We start from the raw sequence: 18,534 nt of genomic DNA, 5'->3' as shown, positions 1-18,534 counted from the left end.
GATTCTCTCTGCTGGCCAACCCTGAGGCCAGTCCTTCCAGTATCCTTTCAGGATTGCTGAGGAGTAAGAAAGACCCTACCTCTTCAAGCAACAAGCAGAACATAACAGAGGTATAATCAGAAGGGAAGTGAGGGCATCTAGAAAATGCTTCTAAAAGTGTGGTCCCCAGAACAACAGCAGCAACATGTGAGAATTTTTTAGAAATACAAATTGGGGCACCTGGGTGGCTCGGTCGGTTAAGCGTCTCACTTTGGCTCGGGTCATGATCTCACAGTTCGTGAGTTCGAGCCCCGCGTCGGGCTCTGTGCTGGCAGCTCAGAGCCTGGAGCCTGCTTCAGATTCTGTGTCTCCCTCTCTCTCTGTCCCTCCCCTGCTCACTCTCCCCCTCAAAAATAAATAAACATTTTTAAAAAATACTAAAAGAAATACAAATTAGTCCCACTCCAGACCTACTGAAATCAAAGTCTGGGTGGTGGTACCACACCATTTGTGTTTTAACACACCTGGAGAATGCTCCATCTACATTTGAGCCCCTGCCCCTCATTTCACAGACAAGGCAACCAAGGTTCTGAGAGGTTCCACGACTCACCCAGGGTCACCCAGACCATACGAGGCTGTTACTCTTTTTTTTTTTTTTTTTTTTTTTAAACTTTACGTATTTATTTTGAGAGAGTCAGAGATCGTGTGAATTGGGGAGGTGCAGAGAGAGGGGGAGAATCTCAAGCAGGCTGTCAGCTCAGAGCCCGACACGGGGCTCGAACTCATGAACTGTGAGATCCTGACCTGAGCTGGTCAAAGACCGGACGCTCAACCAACTGAGCCACCCAGGCACCCCCAGGCTGTTAATAGAACTGAATCCTCTAATTAAGCGGATGGTAATGTGAAACCGAACAAAGCTGGAAAGGGCAGCAGCAGGCAGTCCCTTTGGCAGGACCGGGAGGAAACGTGAAGCCGGGCTCCTGGCATTCGAGTCCCTGCTCTGCCATCACTGGCCTTAGGATTGGGATGAGTTACTTAGCCTCCGGGCCCATTTTCCCATCTGCAGGACAGGAACAGTAGTAAAACCTTCGTCAACCCTAGGATGGTTTTGAGGACTGAACAAAGAGCAGGCGTCTCGCAGTAAGAGGGACAGAAAGAAAGAACAGGAAGAGGACTGAGGAGCTTACAGCTTCCTGCCTTGGAGCAGCCACCGAGCAGGAAATGCTGGGAAACAGCAGCTCCCTTGGCCTCCAGGACGGGAGCCTCTAAGGCAAGGTGAGCACACAGACTTTCACAGCAGCACTGTGGTTTTGGCTACAGCACCCAGGGCTCTCTCTACCCGCAATCGCTGGGGCAGGAGCCAGCTGCCTGTTCAGAGACCAGGCTACAGAGGAGTCCCAGCCCCAGCTGACTCCTGATGGCCCAAGTGGGGCTCTGGCTGGGAGTCGGGGTGGGGAGGGAGACGACTGTGCCTGGTCCCTGCCCTGAACCCTAGGGATCAAGTTTCTCCTGCATCTTTTGGCTAACACGGATTGGACGCTCGCCATATGGTAGGGATAGTAGACGGACTCGTGCCTGGGGTAATTAGCCCCATCTCCCCCCAAGCTAACCTCACCCCCTGCTTCTCATTTAATATCATCTCCATGCAACAGCTGAAGAACCTGGAGTCTCAGAAGGGTCAGGCATCTTGGTCACAGTCACACAGCTGCTAAGGGGCAGCACCAGGACTGGGGCTCAGATGTCTGTGAGCAAAACAGGGCCCTTCACCACCCTGAACCCCTGGGGTCCATTCCTGCCCTAGACCAGAGGGAGCAGCGAGATTCCCAGGGTGGGGGACTGAGGACTCAGGCACGGAGAACCGTCTGAACAGCTGCCCTAAAGCAGGTGTAAATGCCACCCCCGAATATGCCACACTGGCATAGGATTATTTGGGGCCGGAGGATGCAGAAGGAAGCCTTCCAGGAGTTTCCCTTATCTGACCAGAAGCCGAAGTTCCTGGGAAATGAAGACAGCCATGAGTCCCTCTCCCAGGGAAGGCTTCTGGCCTCCAAGATGACAGAAAGGCGGTGCTGAGATGGACCTGCCTAAACAAACCTTATTCCATTTGTTTCCCCCAGATATTTACCTTCCCATTTGTTTTGTCACTTCTCCACAAATGTATTGTTCTTGCCTAACGTGCTAAAGAAGCCCCCAGTTCTAACCACACTGAGGGCTTACTCATCACTGTTTTTCTCCTTGTTAATCTGTCTTTTGTCAGTCTCAGGGCAGGGCATCTCATACTGACACTGGGTGTGGCCCTCGCCAGCCAGCTCTAAAGGACCTCCAGCTGCTGGCCCAGGCCACGGCAGACCCCCAGGCCTCTGGTCCTGGGGTGGGGGATCCCTGCGGGAGCCTGATCAGGAGCCTGGAGTTCAGGTCCAGGGTGGGCCAGTCTGGGGACTTGCTTCCTGTGTGAACTTGGTCAGGTGTTTTCACTGCTCTATGCCTCAGTATCCTCATCTGTAAAATGGGACTTAAATGTGAGGATTGAAAGAGATATTGTAACACAGACCACTTGGCATACACAGTAAGCGCTCAATAAATGTGAGGTTTTGCATAACCAAAGCGACCCAAAATGAACAATTTCAGGGACCATAAGAAGAGCAGAGGGGTTTCATACAATTCTCACACAATTACCCAACAGGGTGTTGTATGGAAACCAATTTGACAATAAATTTCATATTAAAAAAAAAATAAGAGAATGTCTTGGGGAAAAAAAAAATTACCCAACAGGACCAAGCATGAGCCCTACAAGAACTCTAGCTTTTTGTTACACTGGAAGGACAGAGAAGGCCTATTTATTTCTGAATTTGCATTTTGCTGGCTCTGAATATTTTGAGAATACAAAATGAGACACTGAGGCCAAAAACGCCCCCAGGGGATGGTTTCTGAAAATCAGTCAGTCAGTGTCAAGTTCCACAAGGAGGCTGGGTTTCTGCTCTACCCATGAAAATATATTTAATAATATATTAAATATATATATATTATATATATATATATATAAGTATATATATATATTAAATATAAAAAGATAAAAAGTAGGCTTTTCTGGTAAGACAGTGCTCCTCAAACGCTGGCAGCACCAGCGATATCTGGGAACCTGTTAGAGTTCAGATTCTGGAGATTCTGATTCTGTGGGGCTGGGCTGGTCCGGAGACACCCACGGCTGCTGGTCTGGGGACGGCACTTGGAATGGCCAGGCTCTCCCAAAGTTTCCACTTAAATACAGGTCTGTTATACAAAGCAAGATACACTCACAGTGACTAGTTCCCCCAGAATCTTATGCCCTTTGGATTGTGACTGATTTTCAGAATTTACTTATCCTAAAGTTTATTTGAGAGACAGAGAGAGAGCGAGAGAGAGAGCATGAGTGCAGGGGAGGGGCAGAGGTAGAGGGAAAGCAAGAATCCCAAGCAGGCTCTGTGCTGTTAGCACGGAGCCGACCCTAGGGTCCCGACCTGAGCCGAAATCAAGAGTCAGTCGCTTAACCGACTGAGCCACCCAGGCGCCCCTATTTTTTCAGAATTTAAAAGTAATCTTTGTATTCATTCATTTCCCCAGGATGGAATAGAATAATTACACACACACACACACACACACACACACACACACACACACACAAATGTTATTGCTGGGAGCTTCCCCAGGCCCATGACTGCTTGGGCACTGTGCTCAGTCCTGGGGGTAGCTCCTCATGAGGAAGTAATGGAGATGGGAACTGAATCGGGGTCTAGAATGAAAGAAAGGAAGACTCAAAGGAAATGGGGGCAGATCTGTACCCCACCCCCAGGCGGAAAGGGGGTTCTCAGAAAGGCTGAAGCTACCCAAGGTCTTCAAAGCACAGCATTAAGACCTTCGGGCACCCCCGCCCCGGTCCCCGTGCACCAGGGCCCGTTGGGGAGTGGGGCGGGTGAGGTGCACTGGTTGGCCTCCGAGAACAGGCAGGGCCGCACTGCTTCTCTCGGGGTCACGTGAGCACACAGTGGCACCAGGGCACATCCCATCAGCTGGGTACGAATATGCAAAGTCCTATTTGCCTGGCCTGCAGCAGGCACTTAATAAGCATTCATTGACTAAATTATAGCACATGTAACACGTGGCTACATTTGAAGAGTGGTGGGGGAGAGACAGTCAACAACTTCGGTGTAAGGGGCCTCCTTTGCTCCTTCTCCTTGCCCACTCCCAAGGCCCACGTGGATGATTCAGGAGGAAGCGTCGCCCAGGTTCGGGGAGTCAGAAGCCCTCACTCACCAGGATTAGTTTTCCGGATTTCACTATACACCGTCTCTGTGCCCTTGGTTTCCAGACCTGGAAAGTGATCAAGCACAGGTCAACAGCTGCCTCCGGGCACCAGGTCGGCCCCACTGCCGAAGCAAGACAGTGTCTGAGGCTCCCTGCTTACCCACGACCCCACCTCACGAGTGCCTGTCTCCAGTAAGCCCTGGAGACCTTAATGCCACTAAGCCCAGGCCATTCCCTGGCTTTACAAGATCCTGGTCTAAGTAGCCTCACTCTCTGTCTGGAAGTATGAAGTCAACAGGCCATTATGGGTCCACCTGGACCACTCACAGGTGGAAGGGTTCCCAGCATAGGCCTGCAGCCTCCTGCTCAGTGGTCCCATACCTCCTTCCCTGCCAGTGCGTTCCTGTGTCCAACTGCTCTCCCCGCCCCTCCCAGGAGGCTGGGCTATGACTTCCCAATCACCCGAGGCCTGGGTTCGAGCCTGGGCCTCATCTGTGATGTTAAGGATCAGCTGGGACCGAGAACCACTTAAAATCTTGACAGCGGGGCTAGTTGATTTCAAACGCCAACACGTGGGCCTCATTCTGATTCTGATTAGTTCTGGAGTGGCCCTGGCATTGGTGGGTTTTAAGAGCTCCCAGGGGATTCCAATAGGCAGACGGGGTTGAGATCCTCTGGTCTGGACTCTTTTGGACTGGCGCACAGATGACCAGCCAGGGTATGGATCACACTCAGGGGAGACCCAGGGTTTGGAGGACAAAGCACCCATATGGTCATCTGTTTAAGTTGAAGTAGGTGTACAGGTTGTGTATACACACACTTGTACACACACTCGTAGTGTATCTACATGCATTGTATGAATCATAGAGGGTGTATACACACAGCATGCACATACACACACACCCACGAACCCTCAGGAAACAGGATGGGACCCCACTTCTTCCCCCACCTCCTCTCACCTGCACAAAGGACAAAGGAAGCCTCATTGTAGAAAGGTGGCTCATGCCATGAGGCCAACATTCTCTTTCTACAGATCCGGAAATGAAGCCCCAGACCGGGTAAGATGCTTCCTGCCACCATGCTCAGCGCCATGTGATTTTTCTTGGTGGCAGGTGGCTGGGGCATGTCCACGGACTCTAACTGCACCAAGATACCCTTGGCTCCCTAGGCCCCAGGGATGCCCCCTGACCCTGAACATACCCTTTCACTGCTGGCCCGGCCCTTTCTCTTTGCCCCATTCCTCCTCATCCTCCAAGTCTCAGGACAGGCTTTGCTTCTGTACTTGGGTACACATACCCTCACACACCTGCACACACCCCAACACATGCACCCCTTCTCAGGGCCCAGGGCAGTTGCTAGGTCCCTTGTGCTCCCACGGCAGTTTGGGGACACTTGTCCACAACCACACTGACATTATTTGTCCCCACGACTTCCTGTCCCCTGATGGGCCCGGAGCTTCTCCAGGGGTCTGGTGCACCTCCCAGTCAATGCAGTTACCTGGAGGCACCCGTAAAGGTTTCACGAGATAGTGACGGCACCAGTCAATGAGTTTGCGGGTGCCTCTATCTCAGGTCCCCCGAGCCTCAGGAAGGCTTTGGCATAATCAGCTTGCTCCCTGAGGTTTTAGATTTTAGAACTGAAATCATGGTCATTCATTAGACACTGAATGGCGGTGGTTCCCGTGCCAGGACCTGAACACCAGGAGGAAGCCTGAGGGGGTGTTTCAGACTCCAGCAGGTGAACTTGGGACATTTTGGGTGGCCAGGGCCTCGCACAAGTCTTCATATGGGCCCCCCGCCCAGGGCACCAAACAGGAGTTGGTACTCACTAGAGTGACTGAGATACCAGGTGCTCTCAGCTTAGAGAACGGACACCTGCCGCAGGGGGTGTCCTGCCAACGGCAGGTGTCCGTTCTCTAAGAGGCCAGCAGAGATGCTTATACCAGGCTCCCTCTGTGGCACCAGATTTGGGGGTGTAGAGGGAAGCTCCAGGGTTTCCCATATCTCCTGGGGAATCTCTCACATTCCCAAGGGATTCTGCTCAATGTCAGGCCCGGGGAAGTCACTCCTTCAGTATGATCCTGACACCTATTGTTTGCTGGACACGGTGGAAGCTGAAGCTGAAGCGGGAGGGAAAAGGCAAATCACACCCACACTGGAGCTTTCAGAAGCCCCAGGCCATGCGACAGACAATGCTGTGATAAGCAATATAGGTGCTCTGGGGTCTCTGCCAGCTCCTCCTCCGACCCTGCCCCACAATGGGAGTGGGGGCCACAGGGAAGGAATCGAGGGAGGGGGCTGGGTGGCCAACGTGGGGGCCCGGACACCCTTGTAAGCTCCACCGCCCCCCGGAACACAAGAGTTGCTGGTAGACCTCTCTGGCCACCTTGGGGACACGCTAACAGCCTCTGGACTCAAGAGTCACGCTTGACTCCCTTCCTCCTTATAACTGCAGATCAGCTTGTTGGTTTCCGTCCTTGGCTGAGCAGCTACACTTGCAGCTGCCCCAGCGGCTCCTCCCGCTGCCCCCCTGCTCTGCCCTTGGGTGATGGGCAGGAGCCCCCCCCCCTCCCCTCCCCCCCCCCCCCCCCCCCCCCGGCCGCTCGTCACCACCTCCCCTGCAATGCAGCTGCCTGCTAATGACTAACCCAGGCCAGCAGGCTGTTTGTCTCTGCTGTCAGGGATGTTTCCGGATGGTGCTTTATTTTGGCTCCTGTTTTTCTCTGTTAACAGAGAAAGAGAAGTCTTCAACGTCATGGGGTTTTCCCAGCAATTAGCCTCACAGCAAACAAGCAACAAAACGGTTTAACGAGTTCCTTCCCACCCCGCTTCCATCCCCCGAGTGACTCCTTGGGCAACTGCCCAGTCAGAGTCAGAGCTGGACTGGGTTCCCAGCCCCTCCTCCACCCCAGCTGTAGAAGAGGGAGCTTTGAGGACAGGGAACTGGATTGGCCAAGACCAGATCAAGTTTACTCATCACTGGCCTTGAACCCACAGAGCCCTTTCCTCACCCACCCACTTCAGGACTGCCCTACCCTTGCTGTCCCTTAGCACCAACGAGGCTGGGTTCTGAAAGCTCAACTTGAATCTTCTAGAAACTCTCCATTTCCACCCACAAGGCACTCATTTTAGCTCTCCCGAGGCCCCCACAGCAGCCTGGGGAAAGATAGCCACTTGGCTGGCTACCTGCACACAGCTTGTCAAGAAAAGCTTCCCTCCTCACCCCGTCCTGGGACTTCTTTTCACTCGAAAGCCCCCCCCCGCCCCCGACCTTCAAGCAAGAAAAAGAAAACCAGATACTCTAACATGGAAACATTTCCAAAAGAATGGAAAATGGATGCTTTTCCAAGGAGAAACCCTGCTTCCTTTCTCCATCAGCTACTTTAAATCCAAGGCCTCCCAGGCACTGGGCAGAGCGCTCATGAAGCCACCTTGCCCTGAGCTGACTAGCAGCCCCGGAGGGGCAGGGCCTGGCCCTCTGTGAGGAGCTTCAGGATTGTCTCCTTGAGCTCCCAGTGGAGTTTGGAGGGTCAATGGGGACAGCAGAGTTTTTCTACACATCATCAAAACCCTGGGGCAGCCCTGCCCTCCTGTTATGGTTCCTCTTTCCTTCTGAGTCTGAAGTCCCCTTAAAGGGAAGTAAGCTGTTACTCACAGGACTGAGCCCAAGTGACAGACGGGCATGTGCATCAGGCGTTGGCAGGACCAGAGAAGGCTGGAGGGGAGCCCCCTTCCAGCCCCTGTAGCCAGAGCCAACCCATACTCAGTTCTGGGCACCAGAGCCCTGTGCTGTCTCCTCTTGGGCATCTCATACTTAACCCAGCTGAACCTGCTGTTCCTCCCTGTCTCAGACCTCATGACCATCCACACAGTTGTCCACTCACACAACCTGTAGTGATTCCGTCTCCCTGGTCCTTGCCATAAAATTCATCCAGTGTTGTGATGTCTCCAAAATAGATCTGGAACCCATCCACTGCCAGCACTTTGGCTCCGCCCCCATCCCTTGTTGCCCGGTGTTAACACACGGGCCTCTCTGTCTCCATCTCTGTCTGCTTTCAGTCTGTCCTCCGCACCAGCCACATGGAACCTGTCAATTTCCTGCTTAGAGGCGTCTAAAGGCCTTCTGCTCCACCGAGACTAGAATTGCAAAGGGAACCTCAGAGGCCCCGCAGGCTGCACGCGTACCTTTGCTACTTGGCACAGGGGTTGGTCCAACACCGCCCTTAACTTGCTAACAGGCAAACCACTTTACCATGAAATAAGGAAGAAGAGAATTTCAGGCCTGCCATGGCCCCCACCATTCCCAGGTCCAGTCCAGACTTGGAAGTGGGACGCCCTGTGTAGCGTTTGTGCAGATCGGGGAGTACCAACTCTAGGGGGCCATTCTGAATGCAGACTGTAGGGTCAGTGCCCCACTGCGCGGCGCACAGCCTAGGGGCCTTCGGGGACTGCCTTACCGAAAGATTCTGTGCACATAGCTGCTGACATGGTACCCAGAACCTAAGCAAGGGAAGAAAGAAAGAACCCCAAACTCTTCCCAAATCATGGAGCTAGAGGTAACAAAGGGATGCCCTTGCCGTGTGGCTCTGGCTAATGCCTGGTCTGGCCTTCAGCTTGCCAGGCAGAATAGACACAGCAGTGGCCTCAGCCTCAGCAGGAAGGGGGGGTGGGGTGCATGACAATAGCCCTAATGAGCTTCCCAGGAGGGGAGGAAGGCTTTGGAGAGCTCCTTTGAGCGCAGGGGCCTGTGGGAAAGCCAGGGTGGAGAGCTAGGAAGGTATGCATGGTTTTTTGTGGGACCAAAAGCAACTGAAATTGCTCTTCTAGCATTTGCTATGGACCAGCCCACTCTGAGTCAGTCTCAACCAGCACAGAACCAGAACTAGTGGCCTCCAGGCCAGCCCGCCCCTGAGAGTACCACACGCATGAAAACAAAACCTGAAGTGTGAAGCTAGTGCCACTGTTTACACAGCAGAGCACTCTGTACTTTCAAGAGCCTTTACCCAAGCATGCCTTTAAAGAGCCAAGCCCTCGAAATGTGCATTTCATTTACACAAGCTCAGTGTGCAAGCAACTTTTTCAGGACGATGCTAGGTTTGGGCAAGGAACATACCTCTGGAGGAAAGTCCAAACGCCCAGGGGTAAGGCTGCCCTCAAAGTCTCTCACCAAACACATTTCTTAGCGCTTAGTAGTTGCTCAATAAAACTTACTCATGGTTAGTAGTAGGTAAACAATAATTAATGAAATGTTACACCTCAGAAGCCTAGGCGGGGGGGGGTCACTGCTCTTGTCATAGGCACGTCTAACAGGCCTGTCTGCTGACCACCCCCCTTCTGACCGACTGAGGGGACCCTTGTCCCCGGGTCATAGCACACCTCACTCTGTTGTCTACACCCAAGCAGAGAGCAAAACATGGGGAATCACTCCAGGGATGGTGTTTACCTTGGTAAGGCTCAGATGGGGTCACTTGCACCTCTGTGTATTCCACATCCATGGTCAGAGGCTCTGCTCAAAAGAACCACAGCACCGGTGAGACAAAATCTCCTTGGGGAGCCTCAGCCTGCCTTAGAGATTTCCACTCAAATGATTATAACATTCCATATTTCGAGGAGGAAGCCAGACACAGGCCTAATGCCATTCTAAGTAGGTGAGAAATCTTGGGCTAGAGAAGACAGTCACAAGTCCTGCTTTCTCCAGGATGTGGAAAGGCCCTCCGGCCCAGGTCCCCATTGTTTCTACAGGGGAAGGATTTGTAAAAGCTCAGTAGGCACAGAAAACAGCCAGTGTCATCCATGGCAGCTAACTCTAGAAGCCTCTTCCACAGCCACAGGCATAGAAAGCTATCTCCAAGATGGAAAGGATCTCAGGAAATGGGGAACAGGGTCCCCCGCCTAAAAATGCTCTGACAGTATGAGCCACACGCATAGGAAAACAAGTTAATGAGAGCAGTTGGGCCGCTAGAGTGAAATCCAGTAAATTAGTTTGTCTCAACTCAAAATTACATTATTGTTTTATTTTTGAAGCCTCAGAGTTGGGGTTTCTCGCCAGCACTGAAAACATTGATATGTGGTCAAGGACACAGGTGTTTACTTTTTGAGGTTTTTTGTTTTTTTTTTTTTAAGTAGGCTTCACATCCCGCTCAGAGTCTGAAATCATGACCCAGAGATCAAGACCTGAACTGAGATCAAGAGGCAGACTAACAAAGCCACCCAGGCGACCCTACTTCTTTAGATTTAGTTCCTGTGATAGAGCCCCGGGGTGGGGGGGAAGAATTTTGAGAAACGATTTACGATTTAGCCCAATCCTTCTGAGGTTTAACCGTAGCAGGGAATCTACTGTTAATTGTCTTTAAAAATTAGCAGCAATGCTAGTTTATTTTTTAATAGTGTATGTTTTATTTTTATTAATATTGAGACACAAAATAATATTTTTAAGTTATGTATAAAATACATGGGACGCTTGGGTGGCTCAGTCGGTTGAGCGTCCAACATCAGCTCAGGTCATGATCTCCTGATCCGTGAGTTCAAGCCCTGCGTCCTGTGTCTCCCTCTCTCTCTGTCCCTCCTCCACTCACACACACACTCTCTCTCTCTCTCTCTCAAAAATAAATAAACATGAAAAATAACTAACTAAATAAAAATAAAAAACATCCCTGCTTCTACTATCCAAAAGAAAGGAGGTCCTCTACAATACTCAGTAACCCATTCTGAATCAGCCAGTTCCCTGTTAGGTATAACCCAGTTCTTTCCCACTAGAATTTTGGTTACTTTCCATTGAGGACACAAGATAGCATCTTTGGAGAAAGCAACAAGCCATCTCCATTTATACACAGTGGTCAGGGACAGGGTCACTGAGAGAGGTGGGGGAAACATCCCCAGGCCTTAACAGTTTTAGCTCTTTCCCTAGGGGTCTTTTTTAACGTAAAGTTTCTAATGAAAAAAACTTTTTTAAATTAGATAATTACCTTTATTTTCATTTGCTGGTTTCATTGCATGGTTTCCAACATCTTCACTGTAACCTAGTTGAAAAATAACAATTAGGATGAATGGCAATGGAAATTCTAGCTTCTCATATAATGTTTAAAAAACTTAGTGCCACAGGGCACCTGGGTAACTCAGTCAGTTAAGTGCTCAGGTTAAGCTCAGGTCATGATCTCGCAGTTTGTGAGTTTGAGCCCCACATGGGGATGGGTGGGGAGCTGGGAGCCTGGAGGCTGCTTTGGTTTCTGCGTCTCCCTCTCTCTCTGCCCCTCCCCAGCTCACACTCTTTCTCTCTCTCTCTCTCTCTCAAAAATAAACAAACATTAAAAAACAACAACAACAACAACAACTTAGTGCCACTAAGAAACGAAGTCAGGCCTAACTTCTTCAGTATAGCGGGCAACCAGCAGCATATCTGATTCTGGATTCCCTTCTGGTCCCCCTTCAGCCCCATCCCGCCCACTGTGCGGTCTCTTTCTAACACCAGGAACACGCTTACCATCCCATGGGAGGAAAACTTCTGCCTATGGGTTGTTCAAAATTCAGAATTGTTCACGTTGAGCAACCTCATTAGAAATGAAGCTAAATTCCTTTTTTGTTTGTTTGTTTCTTACTTCTGAGAGAGAGACAGAGTGTGAGTGGGGGAGGGGCAAAGAGAGAAGGAGACAGAGAATCAGAAGCAGGTTCCAGACTCTGAGCTGTCAGCCCAGAGCCAGGTGCAGGGCTGGAACTCACAGATCAGCAGATTGTGACCCGAGCCGAAGTCCAACGCTTAACTGACTGAGCCACCCAGGGGCCCCGAGGTTAAGCTTAATTCTAAAGGAAGGGGTCCATAACCAGAAACTAGCAAACTCGCCTGCTCCAACCGGAGGACTGAATGCATGAGAACACGGTTTAAAAAATTACGGTACCTTCAGGCTGCCACCTCAGTGGGTAAAAAAATTTTTTAACATTTTTAAAAATCAAGTTATTCTTTATTAAAAATAATTCTCAGGGTACCTGGGTGGCTCAGTCGGTTAGGTGTCTGACTCTTAATTTCAGCTCAAGTCATGATCTCACAGTTTGTGAGTTCAAGCCCCACACAGGGCTCCACGCGGACAGTGCAGAACCTGCTTGGGATTCTCTCTCTCCCTCCCTCTCCCCTGCTTACATGCTCTTTCAAGAATAAAAACATAATAATAATTCTTACGGATGTTATAAATAATACCTCTGAAGAACATATGATTTTCCATTATGTATTAAAACTAATTACTTATTGTGATTATTAAAATATTTTATAAAGTGAAATCACCCATGGAGAGACAATATAAGAATTAGAGTATTTCTTGCATTTTGGAAATTTGGGGGGAAATCCTATTTTAATATACCTCTTAGCATTTAATTTAAAGTGTCTGTGTATTTAGGTGTAAATAGTATAAATCACCAAAAGAACCCCCCCTTAAACCACAAAAAGGTATTTTCTCTATAACACTGGATTACTTTTTACTAAATATTCACCAAATGTTTCTGTATGTAGTTTCTTAAATGATATATTTGCCCATTTCTCTCTTTATTGGCCCATTACTTTTGCTATTGCAAATGTTTTATTCACTTTCTAGTAAGGATTGTCTCACATTTTGTGCTTTCTTTAGTTCCTGTTCTATTTGATGGCCTTCAGGAATACAGTTTCCCAGCTTCTTCCATCTATTTGTTTGTTTGTTTGATTATTAATTAGTAGGTTCCACGTCCCATGTGGGGCTTGAACTCATGACCCTGAGGTTAAGAGTTGCATGCTCTACGATTGAGCCAACCAGGCCGTTTTATTGACTTTTTAAAGGTTTGATTTGGTACTATAAGAATTGCTCAACTCTTAAAACATGTTTCTCAAGTATGCCCTGTAAAGGGCATATCCTACCTAAAATTCTCATTCTTGTGAAACACTTACACAATTAGAAAAGAACATGAGCATTCTATTCTCAGACCTGCTGATAAAGAAAACTGCCCCCAACGTGGTCTGGGACAGGATGTCTTGCGTGATGTAATTATACCACCCCTCTGGGAAGTGGCTGGCACCCTTCTTCAAAGGCTTGAGCAATTTTCTCCTAGACTTAATGGGATTAAGAACTCCAGGGATTGGCTCCCCACCCTACTGAGCTTACTTTCAAGCTTTCACTCAGCCTCTAAGCATGCATTCCTTTATTGTAACATTTTTTTTTTTAATGCCTCCACTATCAGAGAAATACTTTAATTGTGGCAAAGTTTGAAAGGAAACTGTCTTGTGCTTGTAATAAACAATTCCATCCGAGAAGATGTTTTACCAGTGCCCTAATTTGGTAACTGGTCTCTTCTCTTACAAAAGGATAATGATTATACTTGGGCACTGTTCAGAGTTTTGGAAGATAACCCAGGATAGGTATCCACGGCATTACAATTATTCTCCACATTCCCTGGGATGTTTAGAAGGTGGAAAAATTAGGATAAAATGTTCTGCCTGTCTTCTGAAGTTTTTGGTTTATTTATCAACTCACCCTTCCATGACTGATTGGATTAAGTGCCCCTGCTTGAGGACAGGGCTTCCCTTCCAACTTGAACCCCATTACCTACATATTCTGCTTCTAAGACCAGTAGGGGAGTGTGTAGCCAGCTGGGGAAAACGCTTAGCAACTAGGGGAAACCAAGACCGTACCGTAATGTCTGTTGGCTTCGGTATCGGGATCTGACAACATCTTCTCATTGCTGGAGTTCAGAAGTGGCGCTGCTGGCCTTAAAATGAAATTTAAAAAGTAAAGAATAGATGACTTTTTTTTGGCTCTAACTTCAAACTAATAAAATAACCAAGGAAAGATCATGAGAAAACCAGGAAGAGTTTTCTTTTTCTTTTCTTCTTTAAAGAGTTTTCTGCAGTTACAAAAACTTTACCCTCTCCTGTGGAAAGCTAACATTGTTTTCAGCTCTAAGATTATTTGACAAAAACTTTTTGCCGTTAAAATAAATGTCAGGGCCAAGGGAACCTGAACTGCAGGCAGCCTTTATCAGGCGAATCCCACCCCTCTGAGTTCTTCAGCCTGTGCTACTGTTTTTCTCCAGAACCATCAGAGCTATCATTTCCATACTTTTGGATTTGAGGTTTCAAAAACAGTAAAATGATTACAACCATTTTTTTTTTAGGCCAACTCTATTTTACCAAGAAAGTAAATTCTAAAAATTCCCTCTACCGTCAGTATAATTTCATAAGGAAAAGGGGATTTGACAGGTAAGAGTGTCGGAAGGACGTGGCCTCAGAATAAGGCCATGCTTTCCCAGGGAAGGGCGATTGGCAATCTTCCACGGAGACAAACACACACGCATGCACACACGTACACACACACACACACGCACGCACACCTCCACTACTCACACCTAAGACCTTATTTTTCTGAGTTTCCCAAGAAAAAATTCCTGATGACCAGAATTTCCCTACAGTTTCCACATGTCTACAGAGCCACCCACGTCTCTTCCAAATACGCACACTGACCTGGCCATCTCCACTGGCGTCTGCTTGGCTTTAAAAGAGAAAGAGAAAATCCAAAGTCAGTATAAAATATCCATGTCCATACCAGATAGGAACACTCATCTTGGCCATATTTGACTTTCTTGAAGGCTGAATACCCATAAAAAGAGAAAAGAAAGCCAAATCTCTTCCTGCCTTTAAAAGGGAAGAAAATAAACACATAAACAAAGTAGGTCTTTTCTTGCTCTTATACTGAGAGATTTCACATCATTTCCTTCAGGAATCTGACATTTTGACTGTTTTAGCCAGGAGCGATTTTCCTTAGTGGAATGTGATCGAGATGAAGATAATGATAAAGGAACCAGATAAGCCAGATATACAGGCAATTATCGCTTTGATTCAAGAAGATTTCAGAAAGTAAAAGTGACGTCAATCCTTCTGCTTTTAATTCCAAGCCGGCCTGAGACCAAGGCCAGGGTCAACCTTAGGAAGGGGTTGGTTCTGGAGCCTGTCTTCCCAGAAGGGTGGCAACTTTCTTGCTCCAGAAAAAGCCCAGGGCCCCACCTCATCCATCTGCCCCCACCCATCCCAGGTAGTAGCCTTACTCCACAAACATTTTTGCGAAATTTACTGGGACTGTGCCCTTTTCCTTGAGTTCAGGCTAGCTGGCTCTGATTTCTGAGGGTCAGTGGGTGATCCTGGCTTCCCTTCCGTGCATGGTTAACCTCAAGCACAGGGTAGAAATCATGGCACAAGTGGCAGATTAATTGGGTGGCATTCAGTGTGTGTGTGTGTGGGGGGGGGGAGCGTGTCTCCATGTCTCCATAGCACTCACAACCCAGTCTACCAAATGCAGGACTAGGTGTGGCCAAATCCACAGAAACAGCTTCTTCTGATCACATGTAGATGCAATCTTCCAGATTCATCTTTTCTGGGTTGTCCAACTAGAAGAACCATTGCGTTCACGTGTGCCTAGCTAAATCCAAGGGGCAATAAAAGCTTTGTAGCTCAAATCTTTGGTTATCAAGGTGACCCCCCCCCCCCAAGGAGAAAAACAATTGTCTCCTCAGTTCCCGCTGGGGCAGAGCACCAGCTGTCCATGAAGCTGAAGCATTTCACATCCATGGCCAGTTTCCTGGCCAGGGCGACCTGCCAGAATGCAGTGAAAGAATTGTACTTACCCTTGGCTTTCTTCAGAAAACAGCATCTGGCTCCAAGTATCAAGGTGGCAATTATCACTCCGATGACAACCACGGCAATAAGTCCTTTCTTCCATGGGGCAAGAAAGACTGGAAATGAAGAAAGAAACACACACACGCACACACACACACACGTGCGCGCACACACACACGCACACACACGCACACACAGGTTTTTGCTCTGTCAGCAAGAAATAATATCAAATTTAAGCAACAAATAAGACTGAATTTTATAGTCCTTGTATCCAGCATCTTACATGAGCATCTACCTCCAAAGGACTCTTGTGTTCATAGCTGGTGCAGAAATGTTGTTTTTTGTTTTTTGGGTTGTTTTTTTTTTTTTTGGTTTGTTTTTTGCTACAGCTATGGTCTTAAAGGACCATTGGACTGAAGTAGATTACTTTTTGGGGGTCTATTCATCCCTTCTCCTTCACTAGGAAGCCACCTATACCCACATTGGTGGGTTCCTGAAACTATGTCCCTTCTGCATGACCCAATTCTCTTGGCCACAGGTGGTCCATGGGTGGACATTTGACCCAAGACAGGCCAGTTGATATCTCTCTACCAAGAATTTGGAGTTACGATTATGTGAGAAATTTCTAATTTTTATAATAACCAATTCCTCTTCTATATTTAATTTGGGTGCATGTCTGTCACTTGCAATAAAAGAACCTTGAGAACATTGGTCTCTCAACCCTCAGTGAAATGAGCTAAACAGCCACCCATTTCCTCTTACAAGGGGTGAGACTTTGGTTTTGCTCTTGGAAACCACACTATATCTCACTGTTGAGACTCTGACTCACCTCTGACTGTCAGTATGTTGCTTTGGGGATTGCTTTTAACAAGGTTGGCTCTGTTGAAGGCTGTGCAGTAATATTGTCCCTCATGTTCCTTGCTAGCCTTCTCCTTGTGCCACATGGCGTAGGTATCATTTGAGATGATCTGGTAGAAGGGACTGCCCTCCTTTTCTCTGTAAAACCTGTAGGTGATGGGACCAGAGGCATCATTCACGGAGCACCGAAGCACAACCTCCTTCCCAGACTCCACCTCTTCATTCAGCAGGATAGTGAGCTTGACCTCATCCACGGGGGCTGAAAGGCAGAGAAAGGGACAGCACTGAGAACCAGGGGAGTCACAAAGGAATGAACATGACACAGCACTGCCCATGGCTGTCCTGCTGCTGCACTGTGACCAAGACTGGGATCCTTTTACTCAGTTCATTCCCACCACCCTCCCTGCCCCATCAATCCCACATTCTTCAGAGCCTCTCCTCCCCCTTAGCCCATAAGGGCAGCAACTGATGCCTCCTGTCCCCACGTGTTTTTTAAACACAAGATGCTATGGACACGTCCCCTCACTCCACACTTAGCCTGAAGATATGATTAACCTCTGTGTCCTGTTGATTTTTATTCTGTGTGAGTGTGTATGAGAGAGAGAGAGAGAGAGAGAGAGAGAGAGAGATTTCCCTCCCTGTGCTTACAAAGATGCATGGCATTTCCAGATCTTATGAACGAATAATCTTGATCCACCACCTTTAGTTATTCTTGGTTTTCTCCTTTTCCTTTTATAGATGTTCTAAACCAATCATTCTCACTTCCTCGTTTTCCCACATTCTCGCTACTCCTGACATCTGACTTTCAGTCCTCTGCTTCGGAAACTGCCCTCTATCTCTGGTTCTGAAGAAACCCCAAAGGTCACCAATCCCCTGACTATCCCATCCCTGAGTCTCCAGCAGATTAAATCCAGCCTTTCATAGGCTCCCATCTAACCTTCCCACCTGTGGCCTCAACTGCTACCCAGCTTCTTCTGGGGCTTCGATGATGTCTCACTGCCCAGATTCTCTTACCTTCCCACCTGTCACTCCCTCTTTTTTCACTAGTTTTTCTTCCTTTTGCTCCTTAAATATGGACTTTCTGCAAAATTCAGTCCTCAGCTTTCCATCTCCATTCTCCTTTCTGGTGATTTCGCCCACATTATAGCTTCTGTTTGTGCATTTAACACGTAAACATGTGGCATTTAATGCCTAAATATATAGCTCTAGTCCAATTACTCCCCTGAATTCCAGGTCTGGATTTTGACCTGGGCATTTCCACCTGGAAGTCCTGCCGGCCTCTCATTCCCAGCAGATCCAAGCAGAACTCGATGTCCTCCCCTATATCTTTTCCATGTTTAATTACTGAAATTTTGATCCTCAATTGTCTTCCCAAGTAGACCTTCCTATCGGTGTGAGAATTGACTGGTCAGCACACTGGCATCTGACCATGAATCACCTCCCTGAAGAGTACAGTGTGTCACTAGACCACGGAGCTGCTGCTCCCACAAAAAGGGAGGACCAGGCCCCTGATGGGAGGGTGGGGTTCCACCACAAGGGCAGATCCCAGAGGGTGCAGCCTGATTCGACAGCATCTCTCCTGATAAAGTACAAAGGGGTGGTGGCAAGCCAGCTTCAGGAGCCACGCTGCCTGGCCTTAATTCCCAGCCCCATTGCCCACCAGCTGTTTGTCCTAAGCCTTAGTTGTCTCATCATAAAACAAGGATAATATGATCATGGGCCTTTCATGGCTACTGTAAGTGTTAATGAGGATAATTTACTACAACACTTCACACAGGGTTGGGCACATAGTCG

At 48.4% G+C, this 18,534-nt stretch overlaps 1 protein-coding gene across 11 annotated transcripts in view; it reads right to left on the bottom strand.

Annotated features, from left to right (window-relative positions):
* The window catches only part of PECAM1 (platelet and endothelial cell adhesion molecule 1), a 74,128-nt gene that overhangs the window by 12,989 nt on the left and 42,605 nt on the right, over positions 1–18,534 (bottom strand). For 5 of the 11 annotated variants that reach the window (XM_058704660.1, XM_058704658.1, XM_058704662.1 and 2 more), the window contains 8 exons: positions 16,712–16,999; positions 15,891–15,998; positions 14,734–14,761; positions 13,906–13,982; positions 11,225–11,278; positions 9,703–9,765; positions 6,908–6,982; positions 4,270–4,326 (listed from right to left, as the gene is read on the bottom strand). In XM_058704660.1, coding sequence (XP_058560643.1) covers positions 4,270–4,326; positions 6,908–6,982; positions 9,703–9,765; positions 11,225–11,278; positions 13,906–13,982; positions 14,734–14,761; positions 15,891–15,998; positions 16,712–16,999 — 750 coding nt within the window. The remainder of the gene's footprint in view (positions 1–4,269; positions 4,327–6,907; positions 6,983–9,702; positions 9,766–11,224; positions 11,279–13,905; positions 13,983–14,733; positions 14,762–15,890; positions 15,999–16,711; positions 17,000–18,534) is intronic. The other 6 variants (XM_058704665.1, XM_058704664.1, XM_058704669.1 and 3 more) reach the window with 3 other exon arrangements.

This window comes from Neofelis nebulosa, chromosome 16, assembly GCF_028018385.1.
Source record: "Neofelis nebulosa isolate mNeoNeb1 chromosome 16, mNeoNeb1.pri, whole genome shotgun sequence".
In the NCBI taxonomy this organism is placed as follows: domain Eukaryota; kingdom Metazoa; phylum Chordata; class Mammalia; order Carnivora; family Felidae; genus Neofelis; species Neofelis nebulosa.
The sequence above is the reverse complement of the archived record's forward strand: the minus strand, read 5'-3'. Positions and strand labels throughout refer to the sequence as shown.